Source organism: Talpa occidentalis, unplaced genomic scaffold (genome assembly GCF_014898055.3).
Source record: "Talpa occidentalis isolate TD23 unplaced genomic scaffold, MPIMG_talOcc4v2.1 talOcc4.16, whole genome shotgun sequence".
NCBI lineage: Eukaryota > Metazoa > Chordata > Mammalia > Eulipotyphla > Talpidae > Talpa > Talpa occidentalis.
Window position 1 is genome coordinate 69387896 of NW_023601653.1, and position 18520 is coordinate 69406415.

Consider the following 18520-nt stretch of genomic DNA (forward strand, 5'->3'; position numbering starts at 1 on the left):
TAACGGTTAAAAAAAAAAAAAAAAAGACACAACCTATGAAGCTCTCCGCAGCCACTACATCACGAGTTCCATCCCCGGCCAGCCAGGGAGCTACCCACATGGCACAGCAGACCTCTCCTGACTCTCCTGCTACTCCCCTCAGTCAATCCACCTGTTCTGTTCCCCACTCTATCTCCAGTGAATCCTCTCACCCCCCACACCTTTGGCCTACAGCCCAGTTCTTGTATGCATAAATAAATAAATCTTTAAAAAAAAAAAAAAAAAACCTGGGAATGGAATGGATCCTTCCCCTCATGCATTAAGCCATAGTTTTGAATATGTTGCATTATGGGCCCCACGTTACAGTATCATTTTTGCTTTAGACAGAAATGTGTATTTTTAAAGATTTATTTTATTTATTTTTACATACAAGAACTGGGGTGTAGGCCAGAGGTGTGGGGGGTGAGAGGATTCACCAGAGACAGAGTGGGGAGCAGAATAGGCAGATCTACTGAAACACACTGCTGAGGGGAGCAGTGGGTGAGACAGGAGAGGTCTGCTGCGCCATGTGGGTTGGTTCCCCATTCAGGGATCTATCAAGCTCATGCTGCAGTGGCTGGTGGATACCTTGATAGCACTGAGACTTTAACCCCTGCACCATCAGGAAGGCCCCAGAGATGTATATTTTAAAGACATAAAAAGAAAAAAAGCACATTCTATCTCTACCTATAAGTTGACCACTCCTCTTCCTAAGTCCTGCAGGTCTGTCCATGTAGGTTCCTCCCCTCCGCCTGGAGACTGGCTTTCACATTCTCAGAGCACAAGTCTGCTGCCAACAAATTCCCTGAGTCTTCTCTTATCCACAAATGGTTCTATTTCATCTTCATTCTTGGAGAATATTTTCACTGGAAAGCCATTCTAAGTTGACAATTTTTCTTTCAGTGCTTTGATAATGTTCTACTATCTTCTGGTGTGTGGTCTTCGGTGAAAAATCTGTGATACTGACAAGTTTGTTCTCACTGTGCATTGAGTTCTTTTCTCTAGCTGCTTTCAAGATGTTCTCTTTGACTTTGGCTTTTAGTGCTTTGACATGCCTGGGTGTGCTTTTTTGTTTATTCTCAATTCTGCTTTCAATTACCTGAGCTTCTTGAATCTCCCATTGTATTTATGCCCCTCTTGTTCATGGGCAGCCCGCAGGTCCTAGCTTTTACCAGCAGGTGGCAGTAGAAAGCTTCTCTTTTAGAGCTGCATTTCCTCCTCCCTCTACTGTGATTGGCAAGAAGTGACCCAATCTGAACTTCTCAGAGCCATCAGCCATCCCTCCTTCCGACAAGCAGACACAGTCAGCCCTTACATGCTCTAACATCCAACAAGGAAGGTATAACCTCTAACATTGGATGTCACTCAAGAGTTCCAATATGGGATATGGTGGATCAGGGCAGACTAGGAACTGTGGAGGTGTACTCTGTTCCCCTTCACCCAGATCTTGCTGTCTCCATCACTTCATTTCAGTGAGGTCTGTCCTGTTGCCTCCACCCGACCAACAACCATCTCAATTATCTCATAGATTATGCCCTACCAAGGGAGGGTAAAGTGAGTGACAACTGTGGGCTAGAGAGATATTCATAAAGAATCAAAAATATAAAGACATGAAAATGAAATCTTGGAAGTTTTAAAAGAATGTTTAAAAGATAAGGTTTTTTTAAAAAAAAATATGGACAGCTGACACAGCCCCTATAGAACATTCTATCAGCTTCTCTTTCAAGTTAAGGCTTAGGCTTAGTGTCAATGGCTAAGAGATCTTCCTGGACTAAGCAATATCAAGAAGGATAAAAACCGTCTCTGACATGTTAGCTATCTCTGAGCCTAATAGCAAGTGGTATGTAATCTAGAGATTATTTAAAGGCCATGCTGACAATTAGTCTATGTCCAGTAACTTTCCATTCAGCCTGCTCACAGAACCTTCTAGGGCCCAGCCCCATGCCCTACCTTGGGCCAAACTCTCTCTGAAGACCCTGTCTCCAACATGCAGATAAAAGCCGTAATGTGTCCCATCTCCCACTTGTGATCTCTCTCTCCCAACTAGCCTTTATTGTTTTCCACATTTCTAGGCTTTGATGAGGGTTCTTTGGATCAAGACTGTCTAAGCTGATCATTAAGCTCTTGACTTGACTGAGGTTGGCTAATGCAGGATGGTCTCACTCACAGACCCAACAATGGTCTAACTCTCAACCACAGCCTCAGTCTCCTCTGCATGGACTTGCCTTTCGGTGGCTGCAGCCTGTTCATGTGATGGTCTCAGAATTCCAAGTTCAACAAGAAAGGAGCCCCTTAACACAAATGCTTTACATCCTCTGTCTGCACTATATTGGCTAATGCCTCACTGGCCAAACAGATGGCCAAGTCCAAATTCATATTTAAATAAAAATTTACAAAATTTATGCTGCTTTCTCTTTTCCTTTCATCAGTTTAAGTTTTTCAGACCTGCCTATTTTGATCCCCTTTCTAAATTGCCTTAGTGAAATCCTGGTGTTTGGTTTTAAAAAACAAGTCCCACAAAATGCTAATGAAATAAATCCCAACAAAATGAGAAACCCTCCCTCTTGTCCTAGAGTTGCCAAAATCAGACATAATTCTGCTTCATAAAGCTGATTCTGATGAAGTGGTGAATCAAGAACATTCAATCTTGCTGGTCTGAAAATACATAATCCTGTTCTATGCTATATTTATATCATCTCTGGAAGTACAATTTGCATGAAGGCATCTTTTAAGACATTCAGAAATGATTGCTGTGTGACCAGTGCAATGGAATCTGTAAACCTTAAAAATGTACAGCTTTAGTTGGCCATTGATAACTTATTACTCTGAAAATGATATTTAAATTAACCTCTTCCATTTCTAAAATCTCAACTACTTACGAAACTGTTGTTTGTTTGCTAAACTGAAAGAATATCTCTAGGGTCTCTCTTCTCCTTTCCAGCATAAAAGTAAAAGCCCATTACTCTGTTTGATTTTGTTTTACAAAGAGTTCAAGAGTCAGTGATTAATGCAATACTACTCAGCTATTTATATATATAAAAATAGATGAACTCTTGCCGTTTGTGGCAACATGGATGGAACTGGAAGGGATTATGCTAAGAAAAATAAATCAGAAGGAGAAAGACAAATACCAGATGATTTCACTCATAGGTGGAATATAGAGAAACAAACAAGGGAACACAAAAATAAATCAAAACAAACCCTGGAAATATGACTGTAGAATTGAGGTTACAAGAGGGGCAGGGCCAGGGGTATAGGATAGGAAACGGGAGGGAGCTCAATGGACAAGGGAGAGGATGACTGTGCCTCAGTGGTGCATGTGATGTGGTAACACAGATGTAAAGAGGTGTGAACCTGTACCCCAAAATCATATGTGATCCTATAAACCAATGCTACCTTAATAAAAAAATTGTAGGATTTTAAGTTTTTTAATGTCTGTGATTATTTGAATTAACAGCAAGAATCCTACTCCATGGTCACCAGGAAAGCTAGGAACCAGCCCTTAGGAAAGACTGGAAAAGGACAGGGAAGGGAAATGATAAAACCTGAGTTTACTAACATGAGGGACTTGTCTGCACCCCTCCCTGGTGTCGTCCTAAGGAAGACAAAGGCTCTGCCATGGAAACAGCATCTGGGACAGTGGGGGTCCTCTCTACTATGGCCCTATTCCTTGGGAGACAGTAGACATTCCCAAGCCCAACAGGAGGCTACCTGCTCCAGTCAGAGGCCCCAGGAAGATGGAGAGACAGGACGCAGAGGGCAGGACAATCTCAATCTGGTGGATCAAGGAAGAGCATGACAGCAAGAATACAATAGCCTGGGCAAAGGGAGGAGAAGGGAGGCGAAGACTTTGTTAAGGAAAGGTCACCAGCCACACCACCAGAAGGCAAACAGGTGGTCCAGATTACTCCACGAAACCGGGGCTGAGACAGATTGCCTCCAAGTCCTCCTTCCAACTAAGAATGGAGGGAGGATGCTCTAGAAGAGGACCTGAATGGAAAGGGACAGATCATTTGGGAGGGGATGACCAGAGGCAGCCTGGAAGGAGTTGCTGTGGCTACTATAGGACTGTAATGTCTGACGGAAATATACCATTTTCAGTATAATTTTACATTATGTGGGTCTTCCTCACTCTGCTACTATAATAGAGTGAGCTGACAAAGTCACCATATGACCTGGAGCCCCAAAGGTGAGCAGAATTCTAGATGGGCTAGAGTCCACCCCCAAGATGTGACCCTGTGACCCCGGTCAAAGGAAGTTTGTGTTCTGGGGAACAGCTGCTGCTGACCTTCCACACAGCTGCTTCCTTTGAGGACAGGACTGCTGGCCTCCACAGAGCTTCCTGCCCCTACCAAACACAGGCAATGGGGTGCAGGAGGGCACCCTCTGACCTCAGCCCCGACACTGCCTGATAAGCAGGCAGGATTCCAAACACCTTAAGTGAGTGCCCACCTCCTCCTCCATGGTTGGTGAAAAAGGAGTGGGAAGGTGAAGGGCAAGTTCACAGGTCACAAGCTTCAATTTCTGTAAGAGGCAGGCAGGTAGCATAAATGAGTGGAAGGCCAGGGAGGGAGCGGGAGCAGCATGGTGGATTAGTCTTCCCTTACAAGGAGCCATCCTATTGTGTGTGGTGCAAGCACATGGTATAAGTGATTTTAAACAGTGAAAAGAGTCAAGAATGTGTCTTCTCCGTCCTGGTTGGAGATGTTTTTCCTCCAGGTTGTGTGTGGAGGGGGTTGGGGGGGAGAGGGGGATGAACTGTCCCTGAGTCACACAGCAGGTGGCGCTCGTGCCAGAGAATTAGAAAGAGGAACGAAACTGAGTTACTTATTTCCAGTAACTTCTCTCCCTCCTCCCCCACAGAGCCTTCTCCAGCCCCACCTCCTGTTCCCAGGCCTATGCCAAGTCTTTGCAGGTCCTAGATGTCGGCTTCCAGCTGTCTGGTGTCAGAGTGGGGGAACTATCTCTGGAGAAGCCCCCCCTTCACAGCTGCTCAGGCAAGATGTGAGTGTGCTATGGCGAGGCCTGGAGCCTGGGACTAGAGCCAGTAGAGAGAGAGAGAGAGTGAGAGTGAGAACTGAATTTGCCCCCAGACTCTAGTGTCCTGTCTGGGTAGTCAGTCTCCGTGGTCTGAGCCAGGAAGTGTCCCTCTCTTGTACCACTTCTCTTGGGCCCCTCAGATCCCATGGCAAGGGTGGGGTTTCTGAAGCAGAAATCAGCCCTACTTTAGATGAAATTCTTCAGGGATTTGAGCAATAGTGGGAAACTCAAAGCTGAGTTCAGGCTGAATAGGAAGTTGCAGGAACTGAGGTGAGGAGGGACATTAAACAGAGGTGCCCAGGCCTCAAGGGTTGATGCCACAGTCACTAAAGTTTTAGCCAGGCCTGTCTATCCCCTTGCATGACCTGCCTGGCTCCTCATATTTCTGCAGGCCTCAGGCCACAAGTGTGTAACCTAATTTCATCCTCACCCACTCACAGGTGGTGGCTGCTCCTCTGGGGAGTCCTCCAGGCTTGCCCCACACAAGGTTCTGTGCTCTTGGCCCAGCAGCTACCCCAGCAACTGACATCCCCAGGGTATCCAGAGCCATATCTCAGAGGCCAAGAGAGCACCACTGACATCAAGGCTCCAGAGGGCTTTGCTGTGAAGCTCATCTTCCAGGACTTCGACCTGGAGCCATCCCAAGACTGTGAACTGGACTCTGTCACAGTGAGCTGGGCTGGGGTACTGATGGGACTCTGGGAAGGGAGGCTGCTAACCTGGAGCCCAGGGGCAGTGGGAGGCAGATGCACCCTGGGTCATGGAGGATGGATGAAGAGCCTGAGTCAGGAGCTCAGGTCCTGGCTTCCCTGGGAGAAACAGGTTTGCCCCAGGGCCCAGCCCCCACCAGAACCCAGGCCCTGCTGCAATCAGGGCCCCATGGAGCAAAGGTCTGGGCAGCAGGACAGATTCTGCCTCCTGAGGTCTTACAAAGGGCCACACAAATTCCGAGAGAAAAAGAAAAAGGAATTAAATAATCGGTCATGAAAAATACACCACCAGATTTCATGGAGCGCTCTCTTTGTCAGGCCAGAAAGCTGGGTATAAATAATACCAAAGGGTCAGATAACTGTCTTTGCCTTAGAGAAGCAATCACAAAACTTCTTATGATGAGGCATTCATCTGAATATAGACTCTTTAAAAATACTACTTTATATTATCTTTTGGTTTAAGTTTATATATCAAAGTAATTCATGCACAATTTTTGTTGTTTTTTTTTTTTTTTTAATCAGAGTTACAAGACTTACAATGAATAACAGCAGATTCCAACTGTCCTCTCCACCCATCACTATGCCCTAGGGACAATCATTTACAATCATGTAGCTGTTTCATCTGATATTAGTTTCATATGTGTAAATACCATATTTATTCTGGTTTGCTTTTGGTTTTTGCATATTAACTATTGATTTCCAACTGTAGAAGATGAGGATTGGTTTTATTTCTCTTGAATCTTTAGTACCCTCCTTTCTCCACCTCCATTATCATTTTTAGTTACATCTATAGGGAAGGAAAAGTGTTCCACTATCCATCAAGCTCCTTTCAACTGGTCTAATAATTAAATTGATATAAGACAGATAAACAGGAGAAAAACAAACTTAATTTCATAGGCATAGAAGCTCACAGACACAGGTAAAATTGCGTGTATGTGCTACCTTGAGCTAAAGATGAATAAGAGCCTGGGGCTTCAAAGGGGGAAAAGAATAATTCACAACATAATAAGAATAGATGTTTGGTAATTAGATGTTTGCCCTGCCATTCAGATAGTTCATGGGTAAGGTCCCTATGTAAATTCTTCTAGGTGTTTTTCTAGGTGTTTGTCTCAAGAGGCAAAAGTTTCTCCTGAGCCTTCAAGATCTCAATTGCCTCAACTCAAAATAATCCACATACCAAAGGGCCATCTCTCGGGGAGACTTTTTCTGAACCCCTCCATGTTTATATTCACTATTTACACTGTGAGGACTATAAAACATTCGTATCTAGGCATGTGGTGTACAGTCACAGTTCCTCTCTTCCACAACTTTGTATTTTCCCTAGAGTCAATAATTAGATGGAGTTCTTGAGGGGTTTTGTTTGTTTTGTTTCAATTTTTCAGTTTGCTTAGTTCTCTCTAAACTAATCTTCCCACAAACTCTTAGCCAGAATAAATCTCGTGGCATATTCAAATACATATCTGAATTGCTTTATCTTTTTTATTGTTGACATCCCACCTGAAGATCTCTGGAAGGTTTCTTTCTCCTTCTGAGAACTTTCTCCTTCATATTATAGGAACTCCCTTCTCCCTGATTCTGGGGATTTCCTTTAACTGTCCTGTCCTGGAACTGTATCCCATAACATTATCATCTTGTTTTATACCCTCATTTTGAAGGAACACATTCTCCACCAGAAAGGGCACAGTGGGAGCTAAATGTTAGAGGGTCTCACACTTCCCTAATGTCTTTATTCTACCCTCCCAGTTGAGGGGCAGTTGATCTGGGTTGCATTCACTCTAGAACTCTAGGAATTTTATCTCTTTAGAGAGCTTTATTTTCCTTATTATCAATATACTGAGTGTTCATTATTATGTGCTATATGCGGGTCATTCTGTAGTCATTGCACAGGATTCTTTTAATCTAGAGACTCTTTTTAATCTAGTCCTTCAATTCTAGGAATGTTCTTGTTGTTTTTTAATAATTTCTAGATGTCTATTTTCTTGATTTTCTCATTCTAGAGCTTCTGAAATTTAGCTATTATGTATATTCTGGAATGATTCTCTGGTTTTGTTATCCATTCTGTTCTGTTTTTTATCTCTTCGTCTTTTTATTCCACTTTCTGGGAGATTTCCTCATTTTAAATACCAATTTTTAACATTAACTGTTTCTACTTACATATTTTTCCATCTAAAGGCTTATTTTTATTTTCTAAATTGCCTTTTCATAAAACATTGTTCTTGTTACATGGAGACAATAGCTATCATTGTCCCTCTGTTGGGATTATTTTAAAATATTTCTTCTCTATATTATTTCTGCTTCATCCACGTTCCTTTTTACTGTTTGTTTGTTTTGGTCTCTGTTTTTCATGTTAGGGACTTTTCCGATAAGCCTTGAGTATTCTTTCATATTTAAGAACAAAGTACTAGAATATACTGGATGCTCATTGTGGATAGATAAAATTTGTCAAATGACAGGCTTAGATTTGCTACAAATCTAAGGAACCTTCTGGCAGGGGACCATAGGGAAGGGGCAAAAAGGGCAAATAGGGCAAAAAAGGCAAAAAGGGGCAAAGTACAAATCAAGATAATGACTGCCATGGTCAGCCTCCCCACAGGTCAGTCAGCCTCCCCACAGGTCTTTCACCCACAAACCTCTTTCAAGTATCTCTACATGTCTTGATTCCATGTGTCTTCCCCAAATCCCCCAAGTCCCTGGTGCAAGTCAAAAACCAAGAAGGATGCACCTTTCTTCCTCACATGTCTCCCTGAGTCCACCTGCCTTCGTGTCTATAGCTTCCCCTGGCCACTCAGCTCTGCCCCTCATTAAGTGGGGCAGGGAACATGGTACTTCCCTTCTATGGAGATGCCTCTGTTAAAATATTGCTTCAGATTTAAGCAGAAGTCAGGAAAACACATTTTCAGTTGGGTCTAGGTCTATTGAGTACCTATCATGAACACAGGACAATTTTAATTTTAATCCTGGCCTGACTCTTCCCTTTTCAAGGGAAGAGCTTGAAGTTCAAGCTCAGGACTAGGCTTCCTCCCTCCACCTTTTCTTTGCCGTCAGAGCAAGTCACACCCACCCACCTTGAATGCAGAATTCAACACACTATAGTCAAGTTCATTTTTTTACTGTCAGTGATCAGCCAGACTGTGGGTTGAGTAACAGAAGTCTGTCTTACCCACACCTACCCCAGCACGTCACATATAAAACATAATGAGTAACCATTTGTTGACTGGTGAATAAAAGAATAAATGAAATCCAAACTTGCCACGTGTGCAAGACACACAACAGAATGAATTTTGAATCAGCTCCCGACACTCTGCAAGCACATGCTAGAGAGGTGTCGTAGGGTGCAATGTTGTCCTGGCTGGATGAGGTTTCACAGACCATTTTATAGAAGAGAAAACTGACATCTGAGTCAGTTAAGAAATTCCCATGTCCTACAGGGAATTAGGAACAGTCTGGAATTTACCTCAGATCTTATATTGTATGACTCCTCATTGTGTGCTCATTCTGCTTTGCTAGTTAAACTCCTAAGTGATTTTATTTGGCCAGCAATTCATGAGGAAGAATAAAAAGAAAACTGGTAGGTTTTACAAGGGAAAAGAACAAAATTCATCTGAATTTAGAGGTTTAATTGGCTTTAATGAATGATCGTGAATTGGGCACCATCCCTTCTAACAAGCCACAGGGCTCTGCAAGGACTTGCCTAAAATGGAAGGTTTTTATTTCTAGAAAGAGGGTGAGATAAGCTCATTAACCAAAGAAAAATTACTTCAGGCAAAGCCACTTCTACTGCTAAAGGCAGGGAGGGTCTTATCATGCAGGTGACCTCACAGGTGCAAACTCGGAAACTCCAGATTCATGGATTTAGAATTCCACTTTCAGAAAAGCTGAAACTGCAGTTGGACTAGGTATTAAGTCATGGTGGGCGTTAGCATGAAAGATTCCATTTTGGACCTGCTGTTTTGCTTTTGGTTTTTGGTTTTTGTTTTTTTTTTTACAGCCAAAAAAATCAGTTAAAGAACCATTTCCTATACCTAATGCTTTTCCCCCCAAGAGCTACGCCTCTTAAATAATGGGGACTTATACTTGCCAATGTTCTAAGGAAAAGAACAATATTGGCACGTGCCCAAGGAAGGCATTTGGGGTGACTAGAAAGTTTCTCTGTGCCAACTATGAGCCAGTTAATGTGATCACAGCAAGATGGGCTGGACAGAGTCTTAAAGGAACTTGAGACTTAGGGAGAATGAGAGAATGAAAAGCTGGCAAGCATCCAGGAAACGTGGCCCAATATGAAAGTCAGAAAGGAAATGAGCTGAGCAGTGAGCTATGTGCCCAGAATACAGGCCCTGCCTGAAGTGTGGGCTGGGGGAGGACCTTCCAAGGGGTCCTCAGAAGGAAGGGGTCTGAGCAGGGCCAAGGCAGTCAGAGGGGGACTGAAAGAGAAATAACCTACTTACAGAACAGATTAAGTCAAACCGGAACCCCAGTGTGCCTGTACTGTGTACACTGTGGTGTGTGTGACTCCACCTGTGGGGGCTTCATTTACAGTTCATGGGGTAGAAGAGGGACACTCCCAAAGAAGGAAAGGCCAGGGACCCCAGAGCTCAGTCTTTGCAGGTCTCATTGCTTCACAGCTGTTGGCCCCACAGGAAGTTAAAGACGTTAGAAGCAATGAGGGTGGAGGAAGCCAATGGGAGGGGCCTGTGCCTGTATGTGCAGGGCCTCAAAGCTGTGGTGCCATGGGCGCCATGTTAAGCATCAGGGCCTGGGTGGTAAGCAAATTCAATGTAATTGCTGCCTTCCTAAGACTTACAATCCAGTGGACTATTGGGGAACTTCTTGAAAGGAGGTAATTTGGTAGGCTTTATGAGCTCATTGCAGTAGGCCAAAGAAATATGCTAGACTAAAAGAAACTTGGGGATCAGTGATGAAACAGGAACCTGCTTGAGGAAGATCCTATGAGGTGCAGCTTCTGAGCCCCTGAGGGGGGCAGGCCTTCTAGATGGGACTGCTTGGAGTCCACACCCATGGAGTGACCTGTGACCAGGTACAGATTCATGCCACCTGCCTGTTCCCATCTTCTCCTCCCCTTCAGATCACAGCCAATGGGATAGAGCCAATTCGGTTCTGTGGGCAGCAGGACTCCCCACTGGGCAACCCCCCTGGTCAGAGGGCGTTTGTGTCCTCAGGGAGCAGTTTACGGCTGACCTTTCGTGTACCTGCCTCCTCTGAGGAGAGAACCACCAGTCTCCACAAGGGCTTCCTGGCCCTCTACCACGCGGTGGGTGAGTGTCCCTCCTGAGGAGGCAAGGAGGCTGCCTCTGTCCCAAGCCATACCCCCCCATCTTGAAGGGACTGGTGGAAGCTTGAGTGACTGCTGAGGCTGGGGACACAGGGACACCAGAACCTAACCCAGACCCACCCCAGCCTCACCCCTGAGGGTAAGCAATTAAATTGGCCTGTGCTCAGCTACTGGGGTTGTTTCTGTTCAGATTTACAGGCCCAGTGCTTATGGGTCATCTTGCTTTTGAAGAACAGCCCAAAAAAAATAGATTTTTAAGTGAAATTCTAATTTTCAAATGATAACTCCATTTTTCCAAAAGATAATACAGATGATAAAAACTTCTTTTAAAAATATAGTGAAAAATAAAAATAAAAATATAGTAAAAAGTAAGTCTTCCTCTGATTTCTGACCTTAGTCCCTGGCTACCTTCTCCAGAAATAACCCTGTTCTCCTTTTGCTGGGTATCCTTCCAAAGTCATTCTATGCCATTCAAAAATGTGTGTTTGTGTGTGTGCATAAGCTGCATAATGTTAAAATGTTTTAAATTTGATATTTTTCACTCACTGATATATCTTTAAAACCATCACATATTCCTAAGGTTAGCATTGCCTAATTCTTTTTAGTGGCCATATAATATTCCTTGATGCATCCTGGTGTTCTTAGTCCTCCATTGAGAAATACTTCACTGCCACATCAGTCCTGTGATGGGTATCTTGTATGTACATCTTTGTGCATGTGTATGAGGTTAAATTCTTAGAAATGCAAATGCACAGGGCCTCCCTGGTGGCACAAGGGGTTAAGCACCACACTATGAATCAATCCGCAGCCTCTGTAGCATGAGTTCAATCCCCAGCGGCCAGGGAGCAACCCACATGGCACAGCAGATATCTCCTGTCTCTCCCACTGCTCCCCTCAGCAGTGTATTTCAGTTAGTCTGCCTATTCTTTTCCCCACTCTGTCTCTGGTGAATCCTCTCACCCCCTACATCTCTGGCCTGAGCCCCAGCTGTTGTATGCATAAATAAATAAATCTTTAGAAAAAAAAAGAAATGCAAATGCTCAATAAAAAAAATTTGCAATTTTACTTTAGCTTTTGCTAAATATCCCTGTAAAGAGGTTTTGCTAAAGTACACTCCCACTAACCATGTATGAACATTTCCCCACACCCTACCTATCACAGTTATTCTCATACGTTTTAACATTGACAATTTGATCAGTAAAAAATAGTTTAAATGTCTTTTTATAAGGACCATGCAGGTCAAACTGTACATGGGTACAGGCCAAAATCAGTCCTTGGGCTGCCAGTTTCTTATTATTTTATAGTTGAATGGCCACTGATTTCTTGTAGGTGTGTACAACAGTCAGACCCCCAATCAGGCCAGCAGGGAACCTGAGGCTATCAACACACCTGAACATGACCCCTCCATGATCCAGAGCCATTGCTGGGAGCCCTATTATGAAGCAGGTGAGTCCCCCATCTACTGGTGATCTGGCTCCCATTTGTCTCACTCTCTCCCAAACTCTGGAGACCTACTCTTTTAGCCCCACACCCTCAATTCTGATCCTTTGCCCCCTCCTTTCACTCCTCAGAGACACTCACCTGCACAGCCCAGTACCCCTGGATGAAGAAGGAAGTTCCTCACTGTGTGCCCGGTGAGTCACGTCCCTTCAGCACAGTGACTATGCCACCTCCCAAAGGTGCCAAGTTGTCCTTGGGCCTGCAGGGCAGGACACAGTGTTAAAGGAAAGCCTTTGAATTGATAGGGGGGATAAAGGCAGGATGTGGGGAAGAAAGAGGAACCAGAAGATCCCAAAAAGGAGAAGCAAGGATCTTGTCCTTATTCTTTGAGAATCATTAGGTAATTGACAAAACTAAAAGCACAAAGGAAGTTAGTCATTTGGGAAAGTATTTCTCCTGAAATAAGAGAAAACCCTTTGTTGGTGTGGTAGTTTTAAAGATACACAGACAGGGCCTCCCCTGGTGGTGCAGCGCTTGAGCGCTGGGCTGCGTAGCTGCCGCTGGGCGAGGGTCCTACATGACGCACGGACCTCTCCTGCCTCCCGCTGCTCCCCTTAGCAGTGTACTTTGTCTGCCTGTTCTGTTCTCCACTCTGGCTCTGGTGAATTCTCTCACCCTCCCACGCTTCTGACTGTACCCAGTGCTTGTATAAATAAATAAATAAATCTTTTTAAAAAAGTTTTTAAAAAATAAATAAATAAAGATACACAGACAGGTTCTCAGCCCCCCAAATATCTCCTGATCTACATGCCACAGTACCAGAAAGTTCTTACATTTTATGCTTTTTTTGTTGTTGTTGAGATAAAATTCCCATAACCTAAAACACACATTTTTACCATTTTAAAGTGTAAAATTCAGTCATGTTTAGTATATTTGCAATGGTGCACAGTCATTACCACTAATTCCAGAATATTCCATTACCCCATAAAGAAACTCCAACACTCCCTCATCCAACATCTGGCAACCAATGATCCACTTTCTGTCCATAGACCTGACTATTCTGGACAGTTCCTATCACTGGAATCAGACAGCATGTGGCCTTTTGTGTCTAGCTTCTTTCACTTGGCATCATGTTTTCAAGACTCACCCACACTGTAGGATCAGTACTCTATTCCTTTTCATGGCTGAATAGAACTCCACTGAACAGAGGTACCATATTTGCTCACCATGCATCAATGCATTTGCTCACCATGCGCCATGCATTTTTTTTTTTTTTGTCTTTTATGGACAATCCTGCTATGAGCACCCACATACAAGTTTCTGTTTGAACATGAGTTTCCAGTTCTGTTGGGTGTATACCTAGGAGTGAAAATGCCAAGTTCTACCACAGTTCTGTGTTTAAACTTGTAGAGGAACTGCCAAATTATTTGCCAAAGTGATTGCGCCATTTTAAATTTCCACCAGCAAGAGATGAGAGTTCAAGGCCACCCTTTTTGAAACTTACTTTTTTTTAGTTGAAACATTACCATTTTAACTGAATCTGAGTAAATTCCTCAGCTTTGACACCTACCCACAGAAAGTTCTAGCAGCAGCCTGAAGTGGTGCTTTGGGAATCCAAATAGGTTAGAGCGCAGACGGCAATGTTACAAACAAGGGAATGACACAGAAAACAGAGACAAGAGGCATTGAAGACAGACTCTGCTCAGTGTGTGGCCTTACCCAGCTGAGGAGGGTCCCACCAAGAATCTAAAGAGGTGATTTAAAAATGGCAGAGGCAGGGGCTCTGATGGTGGTGCAGAAATTAAAGTCTCGGCACTATCAAGCTATTGCCAGCCACTGTGGCATGAGTTTGATCCCCAGCCAGGGAGCTACCCACATGGCGCAGCAGACCTCTCCTGTCCTGCCCACTGCTCCCCTCAGCAGTGTATTTCAGTCCCTCTGCCTGTTCTGCTCCCCACTCTCTCTCCGGTGAATCCTCTCACCACCCCACCTCTCCACCCCTGGCATACACCCCAGTTCTCGTATGTATAAATAAACAAAAATAAAACTTTTTTTAAAAAAAGTGATGGAGAGGACAGAAGAGAGAGCACCTCACAGAAGTGGGCCTCTAGTGACCCCATCCAGCGGCGCCTGCTGACATTCACCCCTGCCTCTCCTCTTTTGCAGTCTGCGGTCGGCCAGTCACCCCCATAGACCCCATCCAGGAGGCCAGCGGTTCTTCCAAAGCCAAGCGGGGCGCCTTCCCCTGGCAAGCCCTCACCAGTGTCTATGGCCGAGGTGGCGGAGCGCTGCTGGGCGACAGGTGGGTCCTCACCGCGGCCCACACCATCTACCCCAAGGACAGCGTCTTCCCGGGGAAGAACCGGAGCGTGGATGTGTTCCTGGGCCACACGGGCGTAGACGAGATGCTGCAGCTGGGCCAGCGCCCCGTGCGGCGCGTGGTCGTGCACCCCGACTACCGCCAGGACGAGTCTGGCAACTTCGACGGGGACATCGCCCTCCTGGAGCTGCAGCACCGCGTACCCCTGGGGCCCAGCCTCCTCCCGGTGTGTCTCCCCGACAGCGAGCGCCTCTACCGCAGCGGCCTGGGGGGCTACGTGAGCGGCTTCGGTGTGGACAGGGGCTGGCTCCCCGCGGAGCTCAAGTACTCGGGGCTGCACGTGGCCCCGCGGCGGGCCTGTGAGGCCTGGCTCCGGCAGCAGCGGAGGACGGAGGTGTTTTCTGACAACATGTTCTGTGTGGGGGACGAGAAGCGGGCGCAGGGGGTCTGCCAGGGGGACAGTGGCGGTGCGTTCGTGGTGTGGGATGACGGTGCCCGCCGCTGGGTGGCCACGGGCATCGTCTCGTGGGGCGTTGGGTGTGGCGAAGGGTATGGTTTCTACACCAAGGTGCTCAACTACGTGGACTGGATCAAGGGTGTGATGGGCGGGAAGGACTGACCCTGAGTGGGGAGCAGGGGAATGAGCAACACAGCAGCCCTGTGGAAGCCCCAGACAGGAGGAGGCTGGGAATGAGGATGGACCTCCCAGGTGGGGAGGCAGGGCAGGCAGAGAACCCCTAGTCCAGTCACTTCTCTGCTCTACCCCTTGCCACCCGGCATAAGAAGGGGCGTCCCACAGCCCCTCCTGCTCGTCCTCCACCTTGCCTTGCATCCAGGGCCACCTTCACTTTGAACTTCACATCCTGCTAACACAGCCTCCTCTGTGCTCTCCTGGGAAGCCCATCACCGCCTCACCTCCCAGTTCAGGTGGAGTTGGGCGGAATGTTCTGAATCACATTTCGTTTCTGAAACCTTCCAAAGCCCCTTTAGTTAACCTTCAAATATTTGCCCTAATGGCTTCACCTGCCACCTCAGTTCCTCCTTACAATTATAGTAACAGCTCATTTATTTGTTTGACATCTTCTATATACCAAGTGCTTCACGGGTGTCATTTCATTGACTCCTCACAAGAAGTTTGCAAAGAATGTGTTGTTGGCCATGTTTTACAGATGAGGAAACTGAAGCAAGTGAAACAGGAGAGCAAGTGACATGCCCAGATCCCACAGCCAGGACTGCTCCCCCTTCCCAATCCCTCCATCTTTACAGAGTCCCCTACCCTAGAAGCCCCTGCTTCAGGGAAGATGACAATACCTGGCTCTCGCTTCTCCTCCAGTCACATCTCCTGCAGACAGGAGCTGAGCCCAGCGCTGGGCTGGATTTTCCTGCAGACACCCTCCCTGCTGCTACTGGACACCACGAAATCCATGTTCCACCTGAGATCAATTCTTAAATTTTTAGCAAGGAGTTGAGACAATTCACAATAAAAGACACAAAACACAAGTGTTCAAATGGAAATAGAAAATGAATACCATAAAACAGAGAAGAGAGCAAATTTGCTAGCCAAGAAAGCCAAGTTAGCTATTTGGCTAAAGGTTACATTTATCTTTGAAAAATGGCAAGACTCAGGGCCTCCCTGGTGGCACAAGTGGTTAAGCACAGCACTCTGAAGCTATCTGCAGCCTCTGCAGCATAAGTTCGATCCCCGGCTGGCCAGGGAGAGACCCACATGGTGCAGCAGACCTTTCCTGCCTCACCCGCTGCTCCCCTCAGCAATGTATTTCAGTCAGTCTGCCTGTTCTGCTGCCCACTCTGTGTCTGGTGAATCCTCTCACCCTTCTGCACCTCTAGCCTGTACCCCAGTTTAAAATAAATCTTTTTTAAAAATGACAACATTCAAATATGTACATGGAGACAGTTCTATTTTAAAAACCTATACATAGCACAAAAGACTATACTCTAGAAGACTATTCAAAGATTGTTTTAGCATAGAGCTTCCATATGATCCAGCAATTCCACTCCTAGGTATTTACCCAAAGGACACAGAAACATCAATTCCAAAGAACACCTGCACCCCTATGTTTATAGCAGCACTGTTTACAATAGCTAAGCTTTGGAAACAACCCAAATGCCCAAAAATAGATGACTGGATCAAGAAGATGTGGTACATATACACCATGGAATATTACTCAGCATTCAAAAAAGATAAACACATGCAATTTGCAGCAACATGGATGGCGCTGGAAGGGATCATGCTCAGCGAAATAAGCCAAAAAGAAAAAGAAAAATACCGGATGGTCTCACTCATAGCAGGAATCTAGAAAACTTAAATAAGGGACCAGGAAAATGAATAACTATAAGAAAGTGAAAATCAAAATCAACAAAAAACTATGAACCAGAGACACTTTTAGGGGGGCAGGGGCGGGAGGGGAGGGATTGGGGTCAGAATGGGGGCGCTGCAATTGTATGGGGAATATAACAATAAAATTTATAAAAAAAAAAAAACAAAAAAAAAAAAACAAAGATTGTTTTAGGTGTTATAATTTGACTATTTTATTTTCCCCTATTCTTCATTTGTTAAATTTGACTAAATGATCATTTATTGGTTGTATTTATTTTTTATTAGAAAAATAATGCATCTCCCTACCAAAGCAAAAAAATATTTTTATATCTATGTCTTCATATCTGTTACTGCTGCAAATATATAGACATGGACATAGATATAGATAATATAGGTATAGATAATACCCACATAGGGAATCCTATCATTACTTAAAGAGAGAACTTTTCCCTTGGAATCAAATCCTAACAGGAATGAACACTATAACAGACAATCTCTTCAATACTGGTTTTCAAACAAGTGCCTGTGCAATCTTCATAAGGCAGTTTCTTCTTTCTATTCTTGGTTTAAGTCAAGGGGATGAAACAAATGTGTAAGTAAAGATTATTTTGAGTGGAGGCAGAGCTGGGACTGAGCTAATGGGGTCCAGATTGTCACTTTCTAGTCACATTGCATGATGCATGATAGCAGGGCAGAACTCAGAATCCCTGGGGTGCATGGGGGAGCTGCAGCTAAGACTTACCTTCTTAGACTACCTTTTCCCTGACCCTTATTTCTGCCATCTTGCCCCCACCATGCACGTGTGCACACACACACACTGCTGTCAGGATATTAATGTGTGATGTGCTAGACAAGATCCCACTTCGTTCATGTCTCCTGATCTGGTCTCATCATCCTCCCCTCTCTTTTGTCTTCCTGACATGACAAGGTCATGGGTCATGTCATTAGTCACCTGGTGGCTCAGCTCCCCCCACCCCCACTGCCATTTGCTTCACGTATAAGCCTGCAGGAGAACCCCTCCAAACCTTGGGTCCTCTTGCATCTTCCATATGCCTCTCGAACTACACCCAGTGCCTGCTTGGTCACCAGCTAGTGCGGAACCACACCATCTTCATGAATCTTTGCAATCCATTCCTGGGAAAGTGTCGACACCCATAAATGGGTAATGGGTGGGTGGGGGGATGGAGGGCTTGCTCTAACAGGACAGACTATAGAGGCCTGAGAGACACAAGCAGGACAGGCTACAGAGGCTGAGAAAATAGAGGCCTATAACTCCAGGTGGTGCAGGGTGCCAGAGCATAGCAAGTTGGTAGAGAAAGAGAAAGAGCATCTTTTAAAGCAGGACACTATGGCCTGGTGGGCAA

At 45.2% G+C, this 18520-nt stretch overlaps 1 protein-coding gene across 1 annotated transcript; it reads left to right on the plus strand.

Annotated features, from left to right (window-relative positions):
* The first annotated feature begins 4850 nt into the window (after positions 1-4850).
* C1RL (complement C1r subcomponent like) lies at positions 4851-16842 on the plus strand. The gene is given in 7 exon segments (XM_054696461.1): positions 4851-4965; positions 4968-5022; positions 5499-5727; positions 10852-11041; positions 12388-12504; positions 12630-12692; positions 14665-16842. Coding segments are annotated over 7 exon segments (1452 nt in total). The 5' UTR covers positions 4851-4940; the 3' UTR covers positions 15438-16842.
* The last annotated feature ends 1678 nt before the right edge of the window (positions 16843-18520 follow it).